The sequence below is a fragment of the Ovis aries genome, chromosome 1 (assembly GCF_016772045.2).
Source record: "Ovis aries strain OAR_USU_Benz2616 breed Rambouillet chromosome 1, ARS-UI_Ramb_v3.0, whole genome shotgun sequence".
Lineage (NCBI taxonomy): Eukaryota > Metazoa > Chordata > Mammalia > Artiodactyla > Bovidae > Ovis > Ovis aries.
In genome coordinates, this window is record NC_056054.1 from 203400302 (window position 1) to 203421040 (window position 20739).

Consider the following 20739-nt stretch of genomic DNA (forward strand, 5'->3'; position numbering starts at 1 on the left):
TGCCCAGACAGCCCCTGGAACGGGAATGGCCGGGCCTTAGCAGGAAGGAGCTCTGGGGGAGTTTGCTCTATACTGTTATCACCCCACTTCCAAGAAGTTAGGTTCAATAAGGCTGAAACACAAAAAGGAAGTTGAGCCTGGAGAAGCCTGCATTTGGCCTCCCAATGACTCTTGGGAATTCTGAAGGGCCAGGGCTGAGAGGCCATGAATTTGAGAGGTGGAATGAGGCGGGGCAAGAGAATCATCTTATTGCCTTTATTCCGCTGACGGCCCAACTGGCCCCACGGCAGGGCACAGGGCCAAGCCTTTACACACTCAACCATGCTCTCTGTGCAGGCCAGTGCATGCACACATACGCTCACACACACACACACTCAGACACACACACACACATCCGACCTCTGGCTCTGAGAGTCAGTCTCTGGGGGGCAAGGGGCTGCTCCTCAGCTGGCCCCTGCTTGCCCTTTTATGACAGCACCAAGGGCGGGGGTGGGGCAGGGCCCTCAGCCCCCAGAACAAGTCCCTGTGCAAACTGGAGGTGCCAGCTGGCTTCCGGTAGGGGGCTTACGTTTCCCCATTCCCAGGGTTCCCTCCTCCAGTTCCTGAGGGAGGGACTGCTCTCTGCCTACCTGGGGGGCCAGACCCCTGCCAGGGCTGGGCCCTGGAACCCAGGCTTATTCCCCACCTGACCATGCCAGGACCTCCAGCACTGATGAACAGCCAAGTCTGAGGTGGTGGGGATCCCCCCACCAGTGAGGAGGAAGGCCTGGGCCCCGAGGGGCTGGGGAGGGGTTGTCACCCCCTCTCCTAATCCATCTTCAATATGAAGAGGTTTGGGGCACACTTCCTGGGGAGGGAGCACAGGCCTGGAGGAGAAGTCCCAGCTTGGGCCTTTCCCAATCTTCCATCTTCTGGGCCACAGCCTAAGGCTGGGCATCCAAAAGTCCAAAAGTCCAGTCGGCTGGTCGAAGTTCCTGTACAGTCCTTGGTGGGGCACGCACCCAGTGGGAGTTGGGTGTCAGACCTGCACAGGCAGCGTCTGGTTCATCTGCAGCCGCATGTCCTGGATACTGCTGAGGATCTTCTTCTGGTGGCCCGCCAAGGTGACCCCGATCCGGAGCAGGTCTCTGCAGAGGGGCCAAGGGCAGCGTCAGTGCCTCCCCTCCTGCCCACCACTCGGGCCCAGCTCAGAGTCCCCAGCCCCGGCCCTCCAAATGTGAGGCACACTCACTCTGCAGTCATCTGGGCCACCAGGTCAAAGGATGCAAACCCCGCACTGACAAAGCTCTCCTTGTACCGCCCCATCTTGATGGCGTCTAGCCAGTCACCAACTGTTGTGAAGGTGGTGTAGTCGGGGACCGTGCGGTCCAGGAGGGGTTGTGACATGCTGTGGGAAGAAGAGGGGACCTGATGAGTCCTGATGTTGGGGGAAGCAGGTTAGGGCTGCTGGCTTGGGAGCAGAGGCTGAGGTACTGACCCAGACTGGGCACTGGCGATGACCTTAAGGCTGGCGGCATTACGAATGAGCTTGTCCAGGGTGTTGACGATCTGGGAGAATTTGGGCCTGAGGTTCCGGTCCCGCACCCAGCAGTCCAGCATGAGCTGGTGCAGTGCTGTGGGGCAGTCCATGGGTGGGGGCAGCCGGTAATCCTGCTCCACGGCATTGATGACCTGAGCCAAGAGCCAGGAACCCTGGAGTGAGCCACCACTTGGCTCCCCAGCAGCTCCCACCCACCCAAGCGCTCTGGCAGGTCCAACTCACATCCTGGTTGCTCATGTCCCAGTAGGGTCGCTCGCCGTAGCTCATGACCTCCCACATGACGATGCCATAGCTCCAGACGTCACTAGCAGAGGTGAACTTCCGATAGGCTATGGCCTCTGGGGCAGTCCAGCGGATGGGGATCTTCCCGCCCTGGTGAGGGGGGCACACGCCCTTCACCCTATGTCTCGGGGCTGGTCCCCAGCCCCGAGCCCCTGCCTGGTTGGCCCCGCCCCCAGTCTCCCTCCCAGCTGCTTCCTGTACCAGGGAGCTGGTGTAGGTGGGATCAGAGGGGTCATCCTCCAAGAAGCGGGAGAGGCCAAAGTCTGAGACTTTGCAGACCAGGTTGCTGTTGACGAGGATGTTGCGGGCAGCCAGGTCACGGTGGACGTAGTTCATCTCGGACAGGTACTTCATGCCGGCAGCAATGCCTCGCAACATGCCCACCAGCTGGATGACTGTGAACTGTCCATCGTTGAGCTGGAGACAGTTAGGAGGCTCAGGAGGCGGCCGATCCCCTGTTGCCTGGCCCTGGCTCCATCCAGGACCTGCCTGCCTGCCCACCTTCCCAGGTCCTTCAAGACCACACCTCATCTACCCCTCTGACCACATCCACTGTGCACTGAGAGTAAGGAGCTGCCCTCCTGTGTGGCCAGCATCTGTATATATCACCGATTAACCTCTGTGAGGACCCATTTCTATTTTACAACCAAGGCAGCTGAGACTCGGAGAGGTTAAGTAAAGCCTGAGGTCACACAGGCAGCAGTGGAGCAGAGTCAGGATGAGAATGCTGGTCTTCTTGGCTCTGAAGGTCCAGCTCTCTCCCTGCACTGGGCCACCTCAGCAAATATCTGGGCTTGTATAGGGTCTGTCTGACTTGTGGGAGCGAGTGGCTTACCCAACCTAGCTGTCTAGGGAGTGGAAGGGGGTTCTTACCCGAAGGAAGGAGTCCAGGGCGCAGTTCTCCATGAACTCAGTGAGGATCATGACTGGCCGACTTTTGGTGACCACGCCCTCCAGCCGGATTATGTTGGGGTGGTCAAACTGACCCATGATGGAGGCCTCGCTGAGGAAGTCCCGCCGCTGCCTCTCCGTGTAACCCACCTTCAGGGTCTTGATAGCCACAAACACCTCCCGGCGGCCGGGCTGTTTCAGCCGACCCCGGCACACTTCTCCAAACTCCCCTGCACAGCACAGGGCACAGGTACTAAGCTATTTGTGTACCTAACTGGCCTCCACCCTCCCCCAGGGGTAACCGTCAGCCTCTCCTCCCCACTGTGCGCCCCAACAGACTCACCAGCTCCAATCACCTCCTCTATCTTGACGCAGGACACATCAATCTCCTTAGCAAATTCCCGCACAGCCTCATTAGGGTCTTCATAGGTAAAGGGGTCAATATAAACCTTCATTCCAGGAGCAACTACAGGAAGAAAAGGTGGGCATGAGAGGGAGCCAGATCCTTGGGCTGAGGACAGTGAGGGAATTCTGCCACCCAGATCCTGCCCCAGTCTTCCTCCCTATCCCCTGCCCCCATAGGAGCACATTCCCAACCTCCCTGCTAAGCCTGCTCTGTATTCCTTTCTGATGAAGCTAGAGCTCCCCTGTCCCCACCCTCCACTGTCCCCTTGGTGAGAACTAGCAACCATAAAACCTAGACACCTAGTATTCTCCTTTCTCCCTCATCTCTCATCACGTCAAAGCCTGTTTCAGACCCATCCCTCCCCTCATTCCCTCTGCCCCTGACCTTGCCAGGCCATCAACACCCAGACTACTGCAATAGCCGCCCAGCTGGGCTCTCTGCCTCTGGACTTTTCTCACCTATCTAGCCCGCATACCTGTCTTTCTACAACAATGCTTTCATTGTATTGCTCCCCAGCTTGAGAGCCTTTCAGATTACCTATGGTGCAGTCAAGTCCAAACTCCTCTGCCTGCCTTTCACGACCCTTCAAGGACTGGTCGCAACTACCCAGCCTGGCTTCCCAGCAGCTGTCAAACCAGTCTTCTCACTGCCCCCACAGTTGGGCATTCTCTCCACCTCACCCACTACCTTCCAGAGACTCCTCTAGCCCAGAATGCTCCCCCTTCCACCTCTCTAAACCCCGCTAAATCTCACCTGTCTCAGCTCAGCCCAAGGCTACCTCCTCCAGAAAGCCTTCCTCTCTTCTGAACTCTTACTGCCCTCTGTAGCAGGAACCCCCGACTTAACACTGAATTGTTCTCTCATTGTTTCCTGTGTGTGGGTATGTTGTCTTTCTCACAAGACTAACTACCTCTAGGACAGGGGTCACATCTCACTCATATCTGGGGCCAGCAGGAGTGAGGTAGGGGCTCAGGAAACGGCACTTAATTGGAAGCAGGACGGGGCAGCCAGGGGAGGAGTTAAAGGAATGAAGTCCCAGCCAGGGAAGAGGGTATCCCCAAGCCCTGCAGGGACCAAGGGAGCTTTGGGAGGTGGGAATGAGGAGACAGACTCACTGTATTGCTGCAGCTTCTCCGTATACTCCGAATCAGAGCTGTGCCGCTGCTTCCTAGGGGGAAGGGGAGAAGGGAGGCCTGAGACAAGTCCAGGCTCCCTCGGTTCAGGGAACCCTTGGGCTCATAGGAGGGGCAGAGTGCACAGGGGATGGCCCAGTGCCTGGTCCCATGGTCAGTGGTTACAGCTGCCTCTGGGTCTGTGGACAAGAGGCTCCGTGGACATGATCCCGGAGGGAATCTGGGGACAGGGAGGGGACAAATGAAGACATGGGTGTGGATTGGAAAGGGCCTCTCCAGTAATGACACCCTGGGCCTAGGAAGGCTGTGGTTCCAGGTCTAATGTGGGTGATGGTCACGCATGTGCTGAGAGGTTTCAAGGGCACTAAAAGAATGCTCCAGTGGACCCCGAGCCCATCAGTACCTGAGGCAGACGACAGCGATGACCACCACAGCCACTACGAAGACCAGCCCAGCCGTGGCTGAGCCCACAATGAGGGGGAGTTGCTCCTGGAGCTGCTGGGCACCGGAGCCTAGAGACGAGGGGGAGGCACAGGTGAGTGGAGGGGTGGCAAGCGTGGGTGGTGCGGGGACAGGTGTGGGGGGACATGTACCTCTCTCGCTTGTGGTCTCAAACTCAGCTGGGTGGCTGTATTGCCCATAGCCAGCTACCGTGCGGGCACGGACCTGGACCACGTAGCGGGCGTCAGGCCGCAGCCCGTCCAGCTGCACGGAGTTCTTCTGGCTGGTCACGGTGGAGGCGATGCCCTCACTCTGCAACGCCAGGAGGACACTCAGTCTCAGTGGGTCCTGACGTCTCTTGGTCCCTGCCCAGCCTCCTCAGTGCCCAAAGCTTCCCTCCCAGGGGCCCCCGACACTATCTGGGGCGGTCTTCTTGCCCAGGGCTTCTTCCTGCCCCGTGGGGCTCTGACCTTCTCAAAGTACTTCATCTCGTAGTCCAGGATGACTCCGTTGGGCCGCTCTGGGGGTGCCCAGGACAGGGTCAGGCTGCTCCCGGAGCTGCTGTGCAGGCGCAGTGTCGGCACTTCGGAGGGGGCTGGGGAAGGGGTGGGGCTCAGCACGGGCTTCTCGGGCTCTGGCATCCTCCCCAAGGACCCAGTTCCCAGGGGCCCCCCGGTGGTCCATGGGCAGGCCCCAGACAACTCCGCTCTGGGTGGGGGAAGATGAACCAGGCCCTACCCTCCTGTGTGCCCTCCTCACCAGCCTGGTTGGTGGTGATATTCACAGCCGCATAGCGGGGGGGCAGAGGGCTCTTGCCGGAGACGCCGTTGACCGCCTGCACCTCGAAGGTGTAGCGCGTGTGGGCCAGCAGGTGGCTGACGTGCACCCGGCGCTCGGTCAGGCCCAGCTGCCGAGGCACAAACTCCACGTTGTCATCACAGCGTGAGCAGGTCATGGTCCCGGGGCCCCCATGGCACTTCTTGCAGATGACATTGTAGAGGAGGTCGTCCCGGCCACCCAGGTCCCGGGGCTCACTCCACTCAAGGATCAGTGAGGTCTCATTCACATTAGAGATCACACCCCGGGGCGGAGATGGCACAGCTGTGGGGAAGATGAGGGGGAGAGCAGTGAGCTGGGGTCCCGGGACCACCCTCTGCCCAGAGTGCCTGTGTTCTCCAAGCTGCTTCCTGCCTCTGCTTTTGCCTCTGCTTTCATATGCAGAATACCCTTCCTATGCCTCTTCACACTCCTATTTGGGCACACTCCTATTTGGCCTTTAAGGCTCAACTTGAGAGGTCACCTCCTCTTGGAAACCTTCCTTGATTCCTCCTCTCCCCATCCTCTGTACTCCCGTAACCATTCCTGGGCATCCCTCCAGCTTTGCATTTAGCACATTATACGGTTGTTATCTGTTTCCACATCTGTTTCTCCCACCAGGTTGCAAGTTCCTAGGACAGTTGACTGCATCATTCCTGGCGCCTGGCAATGCCTGGCACCAAAGGCCAGAGTAGAGAGAAAGCAGAATACCAGGCTGCCCCAGGGATGTGAGGCCCCCTCTCTGGCTGGAGCTGGACCAAAAGAATAGCAGTCCTAGACAGAAGAACCAGCAGTAAACTGGAGGGTCCTAGACAGTTCCTGATACCTGGCTAGGAGCTAGCAGATGCTTATTAAGTATTGGTGGAGGGCTAAGCCTTTCAGTTCACCTGGATTCCGGCTCAGGGGCTGGTCACGTCCTACCTGCGCCATGGTTGAGCACAACATCTAACCCCCACCCTGAGCCTCAGTGTCCCCATCTGGAAAGTGGAGATATTCATAGAGACTGTCTAGGCATCCCCAGCCTGGCCTGCAGAGGAGAACATGAAGATGCGCCACCACTCACTGGTACAGGCACTGTCTGCGGAGTCGGAGTCTGCGCGGTAGAAGTTGTTATGGCAGGTGCAGATGCCAGCGGCTGGTGAAGTGGTGCGGCTATTGGGTGGACAGGGGAGGCAGGGCCCTTCTCCCTGCTTTGCCTTGTAGCTCCCGGGGGGACAGGCTGTCGGGGAGAAGAGGATGGAAGTCTCAGCTCCCTTTCCTGCAGACATAACCCTCCACACCTCCATGGGAATCTGGCCCTTCCCCAGCACAGGTCTTGGCCCTCCACCTCCCAGACTGTGCGGCCCATGCTAGTATTGCCTAACTCTGACTGCAGCTACAAAAGGCAAACCCCAAGTCAGCGGATTCCTCCCCACCCCTCCCCCACCCCCACCCCTGGGGCCTCATGGAAGACGACGTCAGCTCCATCACCTGGACAGCCTGGACTTGTCGAGGCAGGGAAGAGAGAGGGAGGAGGAGGAAGTGGAGGGGGATGGGAAGAGACCACTAGCAGGCTGGCAGCATCCTCTACTCTGCTGGGATGCCCCCACCCCTCCCTGAAACTCAAGGGCAATTACTCCTAAAGAACCTCAAGAACACTCCAGAACAACCAGTGGTGGGGACTCTGAGGACTCTGAGTTTCACGGCCCACCTCTCTCCCCGCCCACCAGGAGCAGGGCAGCAGCTCCTTTCTGCCCTGGGGCAGGGGTAGGGGCTGAGAAGGGGTGAGAAAAGGAGAGAAAGAAACCAGGCAGGAAGGCTGAGGTCACCTGGAGTTCAGAGGCCTCAAAGTGTCCACAAGGGGAACCCCAATCGCAAGAGGGAGCCCAGACTTGGACTTGGGTTTCTGGAGATCCCCTATATCTATGATGGCCATATGATTTATTACTCAAACTGGACTGCTTTGAGAGTAAAAGGGGTCACAATAATCACAATAGCTTGATGGGTGTAAACCAGGACTGCCCTGGACACACTAACACATATGGTCACCCTGTCCATACACAACTGCTTTCTAGAAGGTTATCCTGAGTGTGGGATGCCCGGAGTTGGGGCTATGCCTTCTCTGGGGTTTAATCTCCCCTGACTAAGGTGATATTCCATCCAAGCTCTTTTGAGCTAGTGGGAGAGGGGGCAGGGGCCAGGCCAGCCTGGTTGCCATGGGAACCAGCATGCATCTCCTGCCAGGGACCTGCGGAGTGTTAGCCCCTCTTCAGGCTGTCAGGCTCATCACCCCCACCCCCTGTCTCCACTTAGGAGGAGGAAGTCTGGGGGCAGGTTCCCATACTGGAGTGGAGAGGCGCCGGGCAAGGCACTGTTCACCTTCCCATGACAGCGCAGACATGAAGTCTCACGGCCACCAGCCCCCCCACACCAAGGCCTGTGCGAAGAGCTGGCTCCCACCCTTTGGAGCTTCAGGCTGCAAGCACCAGGAGGGCAGACAAGGCCCTCAGCACCTTGACACACATGTAACAGCAGCTGAATGAGGCTGTGGTCCCAGTGCCCACATTCCCCACCATGAGGCCTGGAGAGCAGAACCTCTCTGAGCTTCCTTATTGGCTAAACAGAAGAGGTAACTGGAATCTCCCATACAAGACTGTGGTGAGGCTCAGGTGAGAGAACCTCTCGTGAACGGGGGTTATAGCTGGAAAGTCTAGTGCTGTGAGGTCTTAGGAGTCTCGGCGAGCCACCAGAGGCAGGCCCCCCACCCTCCTTGTTGCATGCCTGCGTGTGCACGTGCTCAGTCGCTCAGTCGCATCTGACTCTGCGACCCCATGGACTGTAGCCCACCAGGCTCCTCTGTCCATGGGATTTCCCCAGCAAGAATACTGGAGTGAGCTGGCATTTCCAGGGGATCTTCCCAACCCAGGGATCGAACCCACGTCTTCTGCATTGGCAGGTGGATTCTTTACTACTGTGCCACCTGGGAAGCCTGCTCTTGTGTATCAATCAAGGACAAAACAATCCCTGTCCCCTTCATCCCAGTACTCCTGCAAGTCACAGCAGATACTTACATGGTGCTCTGCTTCCCCATGTGCTGGGCACTGTTCCAAGGGCACCCATGCATTGACTCAGTTCAGCCCCATTACAGCTCCATGAAGGAATCACCACTAACGCCCCCATTTTGCACATAATAAGGAAATCAGGGTTCAAGAGTTCAGTGACTTGCCCAAGGTCTCACAGGTGGTAAGTGGCAGAGTCAGAACTCAGAAGTTCAGAGACTGGGCCTCTGATCTCTGTACTATAAACGTAGCATCTTAAGATGCAGACGAGACCCCCAGGTTAAATGGCCAAGCATGAGGTGCCTGGAGCTCCAAGGCCCACCCAATATTTCCAGGTGACACATACACTTGGGCCTGGACAAGCAGGCATCTCTGCCAGCCTCACATGGCTCTGAGCACGTTCTCCAGGTGCCTCTTTGTCAAGGATTCCCCATGGTTTCCTTCCTCTCTCTTTAGTTTCATTATTTCTCTTACGATCCTGGTGTCTCTCCTCATTTTCTCTCATCTCCCTTCTTGTACAACATTTTTGGCACCTGATACCCCTCTTCCCTTTCCTCCCTCTGCCCCAGATCTGGCAGGCAGGAAAGTGGTGGGTAGGGGGCAGTGGGCAGTGGTGGCCCAGGCCTATCCTCCATCCCTTCCCCCAGGCCAGTCCTCACTCACGGCGACACTGGGACTCCTTGGCGGCTGGCTCGTGGCCGGTGGCACAGGTACAAGCACCCACAGGCACCATCCACTCCCCATCACCGTTGCAGTAGAGCTTGAGGGGCACGGACACCTCCACGGCATTGGCGATACAGGTGCCGGGGGCGATGACCAGTGAAGTGGGCTCAGCCCCAGTGAGGGTCTCAGGGAAGAGTGCAAAGCCTGCGGTGGTGGACGCACACTTCTTGTAGAATGCACGCACGGAGATGAGCGACATGCAGGCGCCCTGGTCCTGGAAGGCCAAGTAGAAGCCAGCCTTGGAGAGCGGCCCAAAGCTGCGCACCTTGGTGTTGACACGGCCAGTATCGAGCCGGGAGAAGCTCTCATCGGGTGCGATGGTGTCCACCTTCACATAGGGGTTCTCCATCCAGAAGGGGGAGGAGGCTGAGGCCACGTCACTGTCAGCCTCATAGTAGAAGAGGTTAAAGGTCTCCTTGCAGGAGCCAGGGATGTTGGGAATGCTATTGCAGTCCCGCACAGTGAACTTGAGCTCCACGTAGACCCGCTGCACATCTCGCCGCCAGATGAACCCTGTGCGAAGCCAGTTGTTCTGGCTGGACTCCCGCACGTTACACACCTGGTACGTACGGATGGGGTTCATGGCTTCATCATAGCCGCTCACCTCTTCCCACTGCGCAAGAGAGAAAGACAGACAGTGAGACCAGCATTTGCCGGGTGTTTATCACAAACCCAGATCTGACCTGTTACATTTACTTCACAGAGATGCTTCCGTGGTGCAGTGGCTGAGCATATAGACTAGTGGGTTCCAGTCTCAGTTCTCTGTTTGCTGTGTGACTACAGGTTAAGTCACCTAACCTCCCTGGCCTCCCTTTCCCCATCTGGAACATGGTAAGAACAAAGATATTTAAGGAATAAATGACTTTAACTGAATAAAGTGCTTAGAATGGGGCACCTGATAAGTACTTTGTAAGTATCAGCTATATTACTTATTATCATTATGCCTCAGTTTCATTGTCTATAAAATGGGACTGATTGAAAGTAAATGAGGCTGTGAGGAATTAAGTAGGTCCAATAAACACTGATTACCACTATTACCATCACATTTAACCTTCACAGTTCCTTAAGAAGATGCATCTGTTGTTCCCACTCCAGAGAAGAGGAAGCCAAGACTCACAAAGGCAGGGACTTGCCCAAGGTCACAGAATCAGGTCTGATGACTTGAAGGTCTGTAATGTCACTCACACCCAGTGTTCCAGAACTTAGTATAGTTGTGAAGGCCATCGAGGGAGGTCGATTAGAACACGTCAGAGATGTCAAGGACTATAGGAATGTAACATTCAAGAAATGGAGGCCCAGAAAGGTAAACTGTCTTGCTCAAAGTCACAGCAAGTCAGAGATCTGGAACCAAAGCTTCCTTGTTCCCAAGCCAGTGCTCTTCCCAAGGACCCAGGAAGGAGGGAGACGACAGACATGCAAAGGGCTGCCAGGTAGAAAGGGATGGGAATGGGCTGAAGACAGGCTGAGGGGTGGGCAGAGGGAGAATGGGACAAAGGTGGTGTATATGTCGGAGGAAGGACAGAGGCAGGCTAAAGGGTCAGAGATGAAAACACTTTCAGAGATGGACCAGCAGGCAAAGAGGAAGGTGACAGGTGCAGACGATGAGGATGCCACAGGTGGGGAAACTGACAAGTAGGGGACAGAGGCAGCCCTGCTGAGGCAAAGGGGCTAATTGGCAAGCAACACTCAGGAGAAATGGAGAGGCGGTCTTACCCCACTTTCTGGATGAGAGGTCCATGCCAACTCAGATGTCACCCATTTTGTATCCATGAGGGTCTCTGTGGAAGCAACAAGAGAAAAAAGGTCAGGGGCCAAGCTTAGGATAAGGAGAAAGGAGGTTGCCCAGGAAAGTCCAGGATGCCAGACATCAGTTCCCACCAGGTACTCCCAGGTTCCCAAAGCTCTCAGCTCCCCTGGCCCAGAGGAGACCCTGCAGCCACTCCCAGAGATGTCACAGCCTCAAAGATGTCTTGTCGGGCCAGCTGGGAGTGGGTGTTAGTTGCTGACCCCAGGTCTGGGTTAATGAGGCAGAAGCCAGGGCCGGTTCACACACCTACGGGCTCTGCTAATCTCCACACAAAGGGGCTGGCAGGGCCTTTATCCTGGAACAAAGGGCCGTGTGCTTCAGACCCTGTTGCCCAGGCCTCCCCTGACTCCATTCCCAACACAAAGGCGCAGCCCCGCAGTCCCACGCAAGCTCAGGGGAATGGGAGAACAGTCACAGGCCAGAGCCCACACCCACCCAGCCTCCTACACAACCACCTCTGGCAGACAGGACAGGAATGCTCTTTGAGAATGGGGTGAGGACCACCAAGGCCCAGCCAGCTCCTCTAGAGCTAGTTCAGTTGTTCCTGCAGTGCTTGGATAAAAGTACTGTCGGTGTATCCCTTTTACAGATGAGAAAACTGATGCCTGGATACAGTATGTGAAAAAAAAATGAAGGTATTAGTCGCGCAGTTGTGCCCGACTCTGCCATCCCAAGGACTGTAGCCCACCCGGCTCCCCTGTCCATGGGATTCTCCAGGCAAGAATACTGGAGTGGGCAGCCATTCCCTTCTCCAGGGGATCTTCCCAACCCAGGGATTGAACTCGGGTCTCCTGCATAGTAGGCAGATTCTATACTGTCTAAGCCACCAGGGAAGCCCAAGTACAATATATATAGGACCTAAGGTAACTGCTAGAATTTGAGGTGAAAAGTTTTGAAACGTGTCTCAAATTCAAGTCTGACTCTACAACCAATCTCTTAACCCGGGTACTGTGACTGCAATATGCCCTTCTGTAAAGAGGAAACAGAAAGCCTGGAAAGCTCCTGTGTATACTTTGTCTCAACCAAGCTGTCACCTCCTCTGAGAAGCCTACCCTGAACCCCCAAGTTAGTGTTAGATGCCTTCCTCTGTGTATCCAGGGTCAGGGGCTTTGTTGCAGCACCAATCCCATTCTAAGCTTCGGGTTTTTTGTCTGTTTCCTTTGGTTGGCCATAGGATGGGTCTATTAATGCTTCTGACATAAACTTGCTCCCCTAGGAACTGGATCTGGGTTTTGGCTTAATAACTCTTCTCTCAGCAGTGAAACCCCAACATTACACCTAGGAGTGGGAAAGAGGTCCTGAGTCTTTTCTCATAGCCTGGAAGACAGCCAGTGGTTCTCCCTTCAACTCCAAGCTGCAATGGGGCAGGATTGCCCCAGAACTCCTGGGGCCTCTACATCAACAGTAGGGGCAGGCTGGAGGTACTTGGAGAAGGGAAAGATCCAAACCCTACAGACTCCCGGCTTATGGTCTTCGCCCGTTTCCTGCAGTCTGGCTCTGAGCTGGGGATGGTGGACGGGGCAGCTGTGGGCCCAGGCCCTCATGTGAGGCAAAGGGGGCCCGCCAGCAGCAGCCATTCACTTGGGAAGCGCGGCTCCCTCCTCCTTCCTGCAGAAGCAGCTGGCCCCTGGAGGGCCAGGCTGAGGGGTGAGCCATCACAGCTTCGTCGTCGTCGGTGGCCTGACAGGCCCCTCTGGCAGACAGACAGACAGACACCACGTTCAGCGCCGGGGTGGAGGGGTCGGGGAGAGAAATGGGGGTGGGCAGAAGCAAGGGCCCAGAGACAGGCAGGGAGGGGCGGAGCGGGCGGATGGTGGGCGGCACCCAAGCTCCAGGGATGTGCGGGGCGGCGGACTAGGACCAGACAGCCGGGATGGCCGGCGGTGGACTACAAAAGGCAGCGAGATGGAGAGACAAGGAGGCCTAAGGAGACAGACACGGAGAGGGAGTTGCCAAGTAGCCTCTTCCCCAGCCAGCAGCCGGGAGTGCTGCGGTCCCTGGGAGCCCCTGGGAGCCGCGAGCCAAGTGCACCCCCTCCCCCCAGCCAGTCCGCCTGCTGGTCTGCCCGCTGCCCGCTGCCCGCCGCCCGCCACCGAGCCGGCCAGGGCTCCCACCGCTCCCTCGAGCTGCCTCCCTCCTCCCTCTCCCTCACTTCCTTCTGCTCAGCCTGTGCCAAACCCATCTGGAACTGTTTAAACCCAAATATTCAGCCCCCTCCCCCCTCCAAGCCAGATTCCTCCACAGTTTAAAACAAGCCCTGCGCTGGCTCTGAGAGGCGGGAGGGAGGGGGCGCTGGGGAGGGGGGCGGAGTGGGGGAGGTTGGTGAGGGGAGGCTCTTCATTTCTGTTTAATTTCTGGGGAGCGAGAGGGGGAGGGGCGAGGGGATCGGCCCTTGGCCATCGCTCAGCCTTGGCCATCGCTCAATCTCGGCACATTTTTCCCATTAATGAGGAGAGGACTTAGATTTCGAGTCATGTGTGCCTGAGGAAGGGCTCGGTCACCCTGCTGGGGAGGGGCTTGCTCTCTGGGGGAGGGGAAGGGCCTACTCCCTTCTGCAGGAGGGAGACCCTGAGGTGCCTGTGTCCCAGCCTCAGGAAGAACGTGGGAGGGGGGCTGTGTGTGAATCTGTCTGTGGTGTTGCGGGGGATAGGCTCACCTCTCCAGAGCCCACCTTTCCTATGTGTAGGGTGTGTGTGTGTGTAAGGACACACTTGCTGGGGTGAAGGATACAGGTACAGGGGACAAGGACAAAAGAGGAATGAAGGGGCAGTCTCCAAACTCCCCAGCTGCCCACCTCACGCCCACCCCCATCTGTCCCGCCATGTGGCTGCTGGAGGGGAACCAGAGGGCAGTGGACACTTGCAGAAACAGGCTCCATTGGGCAGACCACCCCTGGCCCCCCAGCAGGAAAGCAGAGGAAGTGGCCGCCGGGCCTTTCTGGAACTCTCTGGGACTGGGGCTCCAGTGCTCAGAAGGAAAGCAGCACCCCTTTCGGGTTTCACGGGGCCAACGTGAATGGCCACGTGGCAGCAGCTGTGTGGCTCTCGCTTGTGCACACAGAGGCACACACTTCACCGAGTTCTCAGAGGCTGGGCTCCTTCCCACCACTGGGGCTAAAGAGCGACCAGTCCCACATATGGTGGACAAAAACACACAAAGCCACAGCCACCCGCAGACACACACACGCTTTCACACACAGTCTGCCTTTCACAGACACACGGACGCATCTGGTCCAAACAGATCAGTCTTCCTGAGACATCCATATACAATGAATCTTTCCTACACACAGATTCGGCATGCCTTAGGCAAAGACTCACTCTCTCAGCCTTCATATGTGCGGATTTCCTGAGACATATGCATCCGCGAGGGTGTGTGCAGCCAACAGTGCGTTCTCCCTACACACCCAGCCGCACGCTATTGCCAGCCACACGTCACAGTCTTAAGTGTAGTCAAGTGCAAACACAAACACCAGTTTGCCTGTACAGACGCCGTGACATGCTCTTACACAGTCATACACAACTAGCATCAGCTGCACACGCGCAGATGCCCACTTGCACTGAAACGTTCTACAGGAGCACGCAGACACAGTATGCGTATCAATATCTAGAGGTGGCGTAAAGCCTCGGAGTTGCATTCTCAATGCACAGGCCATACACACACACATTCTGCAAGCCTGTTCTTTCTGTGAGGTGAGTTTTCAAGCGAAATGGAGAAGAGTTGGGAGAGGGCACTCTTCTGCTGAGAAAGCAGAGAGACTGGGGCAGCCTTGACCAGAGGCACAGGGAAGGAACAAGCCCCAGACCGGCTTCCTGTGGCCCTGGCCCAGGCAGGAGCTGTCACAGGTCCCGAGGCTGGGGTTGGGGCAGGGGCATGAAGATGCTTCTGGGTGTGGCAGGGTGCAGCCTCCCCAGGTACAGCCCTTGCCCAAGCAGCAGGCCACTTCCCTGCTAGCACCATGGTACCGTCCCCAGCTCCGGGGCCGTGGTAGGGTGGGGGTGCTAGGATGAAGGCAGGTAGCCTCAGGAGCTTCAGGCAACACGTACACGCATAAGTTGGGGGCCCAGGAGGAGAACATCATGGGCAACCAGCATGTGTCTGAGGGCCTCACTGGGCCATACGGGAGCCTGGCACCTGCCCTAGTGAAGGGCCAGGGGCACATGACTTTATGGAGTTACTAGATCCCACAGCATCCCCAAGCCCCGTCACACAAAGCACCCCACCCTGCGAGCAGGTGTGCCAGTGAGACCCAGAGAATAAAAAACAGTCTAGAGAACAGGAGCAAGGACCAACCAGCCCTAACTCCAGACCACGGACTGTGAGGCAGCAGGAAAGGTCACACTCCTGGACTGGGGCAACAGAATGTGCAGGGCCAGGAGGACAGACACATAGGGTCTGAGCAAGGAGGCACGCCCTGGGACGCTGCCTGCAAAGAGAAAGGGAAGACTCGTCCAGAGTCGGTCCCCCTCTCCCGCCTGGGATCCCTACCTCAGACAACCAACCTGAGCGATCTGTCCTGTCTTCTCCCCTCCCACCCCTCCCCTTCGCCTCAGCGTGTGCACATGCGTGTACCAACCTGCACACCCAAATGGTCAGCCAGGAGGAAGGGATCTAAAACAGACACTGCCACAGGACCTGGAGGACCTCCTCTCCCTCCCCCTGCCACGGCCCCAAGGCCCTCAGGTCTGGGTCAGAGAGGAGGGGCGCATCTCAGAACAGGGAACACATTTTGTTTTTCATTCTTCCCCTCAGATCACGGGGATTTATAATTAAATAAACCTGAGAGGGAGGAGAAGAGAGGCGGAAGCAAGAGGCAGGAGCCCAAATGCCTCAGTGCTCATCCACGATCCCCACCCTGCAATGCAAGAGACCCGGGTTCGATCCCTGGGTTGGGAAGATCCCCTGGGGTCTCAAAGAGTTGGACACGACTAAAGCGACTAACACTAAGAGGACTGATGGCCCCCACCCCAGTCGTGGCCCTGCCAGCCAGCCAGAGGGCGGATGCACAGCTCGCCTTTAAGGGCTTCCCTGGGATCCTGGCCGCAGCCGGTCTGACCAGGAGTCTAAGGGCAGAGAGGCGACAGGAGACGGGGTGCCAGGGCCAGCCCTCGGGGCAGGGGCCACTCCCACCCCATCAGGTGCCCAGCTGTACCCAGTCTCCCTCCCCACCACCCCCAGCTGCCCAATCCCGACAAACCAGTTTGACTCAGCACAACAGGCAGGGCTACAATTTTCAAACTATGCAGGCCTAGTGATTCAGCCTCTTCATGCTGTTTAATTAGTGGAAGGCCGGGTGGCAGAGGCCTTGCCCATGGCAGCTTTGGGCTAGCTTGCTGCCGCTGAGGCCACAGTGGAGGCGCGGGGCGGCAGTTCTGGTTAAAGGGAAGACGGTGACGGGCAAGCTGGTTCCCTCGAGTACCCGCCACTGTCCCTCGTCGCAGCTCTGAGGTGCCAGCTCAAGACAGACGGGTGAGGGGCACCAGAGGCCACTCAAACACATGGGAAAGCCACAGAAACCCGAGCCCGCTGTCACTTTTCAGCTGCCACCTCCTCAGTGGTCACTGCCGCTAAGAAAGAGGTGGACTCACACACGCCTCCCTCCCCAGGGAGAGTCTGCCGCTGCAGCAACAGGGCTTGCCTGGGAGAAGGCCGACCAGCCCCCACCTCTTACATCTGGTAACTGTTTCTCTTTTCTCCAAACGGTCTCTTCCTAACAGGGACCTCCTCATCCTACCTGAGGTATGAGGACCCTGTGTTCTGGACATCCTTCTTCATCCCACACCCCGTTCCTAGTCCGCTCACTTACTGGACTCCACTCATGATCCCTAAGGGGAGAATGATCTTGGCTTGGGGGACTGGGGAACATGATACGAAAGAGGAGTGAGCAACCAGGTGGCCCTGTTTCCCCGTGACTGTGACTGAGGGTAAATTCGAGGGCAATTTGTACGCATGTTGGGGGCGGGGGAATCAATTAGAGGGCAAGGAAAGGTATTTAACCAAGGAGGACAAGCAAGGACCCTGGCTCTATCCTCATGGAAAACTGAAATATTTGGAGGCAAAACCTTGGTGAACCCCAAGTGTGTAGATGGAAGAGCAACTAGGTGCTAGTTGGCATCTAACCAATGAGACCATGAGGGACAGCACCCACAGCTTAAGAACCTGGCCTAAATATAATGACCCCAGAGGCTAAGAGCAAACCAAATACTAGCAAAACCAAAGGGAAGGCTGGAGTAAAGGGGTGAGATCCTCCACCCATAAAGCTTGGGGATGCTGAAGAGATTTTCCGTGCTGGGTATCCCACCTAGCCCTGCCCTCTGGCCTAGCCCAGGACCCCCAAATCTACCCATCCCCCATTCAAGTTCCTGAATAAGGATGGGGTACAGGCAGGAGTCAAGGTCAAGTCTCCTCCTACCCCATCCTTTCCCTCCCAAAGCTGGAGAGAAATGGAGGTTGGCGGAGGGGGGATGGCAACTTCCCCAGACCAGCTTCTCCTCCCCCTATCATTGCTTCCTCTAAGCTCCCTCCTGCAGGGCAAGTGTACACACCAGTTTCACTTTCTGGTGCTCCCCAAGGAGCAGACCCTAGGGTAATAATAATAACAACAGTTAATCCTTGAACAACAATAGCTATGTGCTAAGCACTTGACACACATTAAGGATTCAATCTTCATAACACCCCCTAGGAGGTGGGTTCCACTACTATCCCAGGTCACAGTGAGGGAGGGCAGGAAGGTGGGTAGGGGGACCACTGGGCTGGGGTCAGCGCCTAAGCCATCATCTCTCTTCTTTCTTTCATTCTCACACTAACTGAAGACCCTAAATTCTGATATATGGCAAACGTGAAGGAATTAATGAAAGCCACACTTGGGAGGCACTGCCACCTTCTTAGGAGCGCCCCACACTGGCCTGGCCTCCCAGCTACCACCCACGCAGTCAGGGAAGAGCCCCAGACCCCACTTCACAGCTGAGGGAGGAAGGGACAGAGGAGGGGCCACAGCCCCACTGCCCTCTCTTTCCTGGGCTGCTGCAGCTCACCAGGCTTCTGCCTCCTGGTCTGCCCCTCATGTCCTGGGCCTGGAAAGCCAGATGCCAGCTCCCAGCTAGGACCTGCCAGCTAGGGTCTAAAGGGACCAGCAGATTGTGAAGAGTGACAAGGAGAAATAAAGGAAGGGAAACAGGAAGAAGGGACACAGGGAGGGAAGAAGGAAGGAAGGGGGTGAGCCTTTTCAGGTAGCCCTTGCTCACCTGACCCAAACCACCCCCCCTTCGCCCCACTCTCAGCATCAGCGTCCACCGCACCCCACAACAAGGGCTCTGGGGCCTGGCACACACAGCCCCGTAAGCGCGTGTGCCGGTGTCGGCTCTCCTAAGCTAAGACACAGACCTGGGAACTCCAGCAGGCTCACACCCTTGAGGCGATCAACAACAAAGCTCCACACTGGTTTCTCACGCCTGTGATCCTATCACACACATGTGGGTGAGTGTGCGCCAAGTGTGGGTGCGACCTCGGTGTGTCTGTCTGGATTTGCATGTGTCCACCCGTGTGAATCAGTCTGTCAGCACCAATGGGCTCAGAGATAAAAGACGATGGGGATTCAGAAGAATGTTTTTTTCCTCCTGGAGAAAATGAAAAAGCACCAGAAGATGCCTTTCTCTCGTAACTCTGTTCTTTTTTCCTTCCAACCTTCAAGTTTACCGACTGTGAACATGAGAACAAACCAAGTCACACAGAATTCATGTTTTTGTTCTTAAACTAAGAAAGTGACTAGATCGGTTAAAGATACCAAATAGAAGTACTGCCTGTCATCTCAGTTTCCCCCAGTCTGTGGTGTCCTTTCCTCCACATTCAGGAAGGTTTTTATTGCCTCATTTAATGGCTCCAAAAATTTTAGAAAACCGTGTGTGTATGTATGTGTATCTGTCTGTCTGTCTATTGTTTGCCCGGTGTCAGTGCCTCTGTCCCCACAGGCTTGTGTCAAGTGGATTATGTGAGCTCTCCCACGGGGGCCAAAACCACTTAGGCTGTTCATCCAGGCACAGTCCTGTGGAAGTTGGAGCAACCCCCCCCCTTCCCAGCAGCCCTCTCTGCAGGTTTCACACAACCCACGGAGAAGCCTGGCCTTTTCCACTGGATAATGGGTAAGGCATCAGCTCTAGCTCTACCTGAGACAAACCCCACAACCTCTGGAGTTCGGTGGAGACCCCAGCACTGGGGGTGGGGGTCCTGCAAGAAGGCAGAGGGGGAGCGCCGGAGCAGTATGCAACGGCGGTGCACACAGCACCTTGTGGGTAGTTGGCGCTCGGTAAACCGTCAACAATAACAGGCTCCCGCCTCACCATCCCAGCAGCCATCCCCTGACAAAGCGGCGTGCACGCACTCACTCTCCCGGTTAACTCCAAGAGGTTCCTCGCCGACTCGGCCCCTCAACCCGGGGAGCCCAGCAGCAGCCTCAGAGCCCCGGCCTTGCCTGGTGGGGGTCGCGCACACTTCCCTGCAACCAGGAGGTGCGGAGGACGCCGCTCCTCTATTCTGAGTGCCTGGCACTCCTACAGAAGCTCACCGCCGGGCCATGACTTTTCAGGGACGCTCACCCAGGTCGAGCTGCCTGCGATCCCACAACTGGCAGACAGCCGGCAGCTGGAACCTACGAGGCGGCGCCCAAGGCGTCCCCGCCACCCCAGCTCCAGCCTCTGGAGAGGGTGCGGGTGACCGAGCCTCCTCCGAAGTGCGCCTGGACCGCATCGGACCGACACCGCAGACTCACCCCCGGCTCCCGCTCGGGCGACCCGGACACCTTAACCCTTGGACGCACTCCCCCGACGCCGCTCACCTTCCAGCGCCCGGCAGCCGGCGGGCAGCAGCAGGGGCAGCAGCAGCAACGGAGAGAGCAGCGGCAGGAGCCCCGGCGGCAGCGGCGGCGGCGGGCGGGCTCGGGCCATGGCCGGGACTGGCTCCGGGAGCCGAGCCGGGCCGCGCCGGGCCGCGCCGGCGGGGCTGCGGGCACCCGCAGGAGGATCCGCTCGGCAGGCGCGAGAAGGCTCGCGCACGGTCCCAGGAGATCCAGGCAAGGAGGGTGCAATCCAGGCAGTCGGCTCCGGGACCCAGGCGGCGCCCTGAGCCGGGCGATCCTGGGGTAAGCGGGCAGGTTGGTCCTGGGGGAATCTGGACGGACAGGTCCAGGAGGATCCGGGGCGCTTGGAAAGCTCGGAGCCAGAGAACTCGGGGAGGCGGGCCGGGGCGGGAGGGAGCGAGTGGTGGTAGTTCGGTGTGCACAGTAATCCAGCGGTCTCCTGCGGGCCCGACTGGGATCTGAGACTCCGGGTGCGCGCGCCGTCCGGGGTCCGAGCTGGGTTCTTGCTGCGCCGCTCACGTACTCACTTCTGCTGTCCCCAGCGCTGGCGCGGCCGCTCTGGATGAGAGGGGCGGGGCTGTCCGCCTGCCTGTCATCGCGGAGTCCCCGCCCCTAGCCACCCGCCGCCCACTCACAGACCGCCAGGCGCGCTGGTTCGGCCTCAACAGCACTCCGCCGGAGTTCAGTTGGCAGCGGTTCCGTCACGCCCACCCTCAGGTTCTCTGATTCCTGGGGTGGGCGGGGCCAAAGAAAAGATGAATTAGATTGGGCGGAGCGATACTGTCCATCAGAAGGAGAAGCCCGCCTCCTGTCC

The 20739-nt window shown here is 57.6% G+C and overlaps 1 protein-coding gene across 1 annotated transcript; it reads right to left on the bottom strand.

Annotated features, from left to right (window-relative positions):
- Positions 1–241: 241 nt before the first annotated feature.
- Positions 242–20460, bottom strand: EPHB3 (EPH receptor B3). Its single transcript, XM_004003826.5, has 16 exons — positions 19905–20460; positions 10984–11048; positions 9211–9883; positions 6573–6728; positions 5453–5794; positions 5164–5288; positions 4846–5005; positions 4656–4764; positions 4235–4287; positions 3057–3179; positions 2696–2943; positions 2024–2239; positions 1763–1912; positions 1478–1671; positions 1232–1387; positions 242–1127 (listed from the first exon to the last, which is right to left on the bottom strand). The coding sequence occupies exons 1-16, from the start codon at positions 20011–20013 to the stop codon at positions 1019–1021; spliced, it is 2988 nt and encodes a 995-aa protein (XP_004003875.4). The 5' UTR covers positions 20014–20460; the 3' UTR covers positions 242–1018.
- Between the last annotated feature and the right edge of the window lie 279 nt (positions 20461–20739).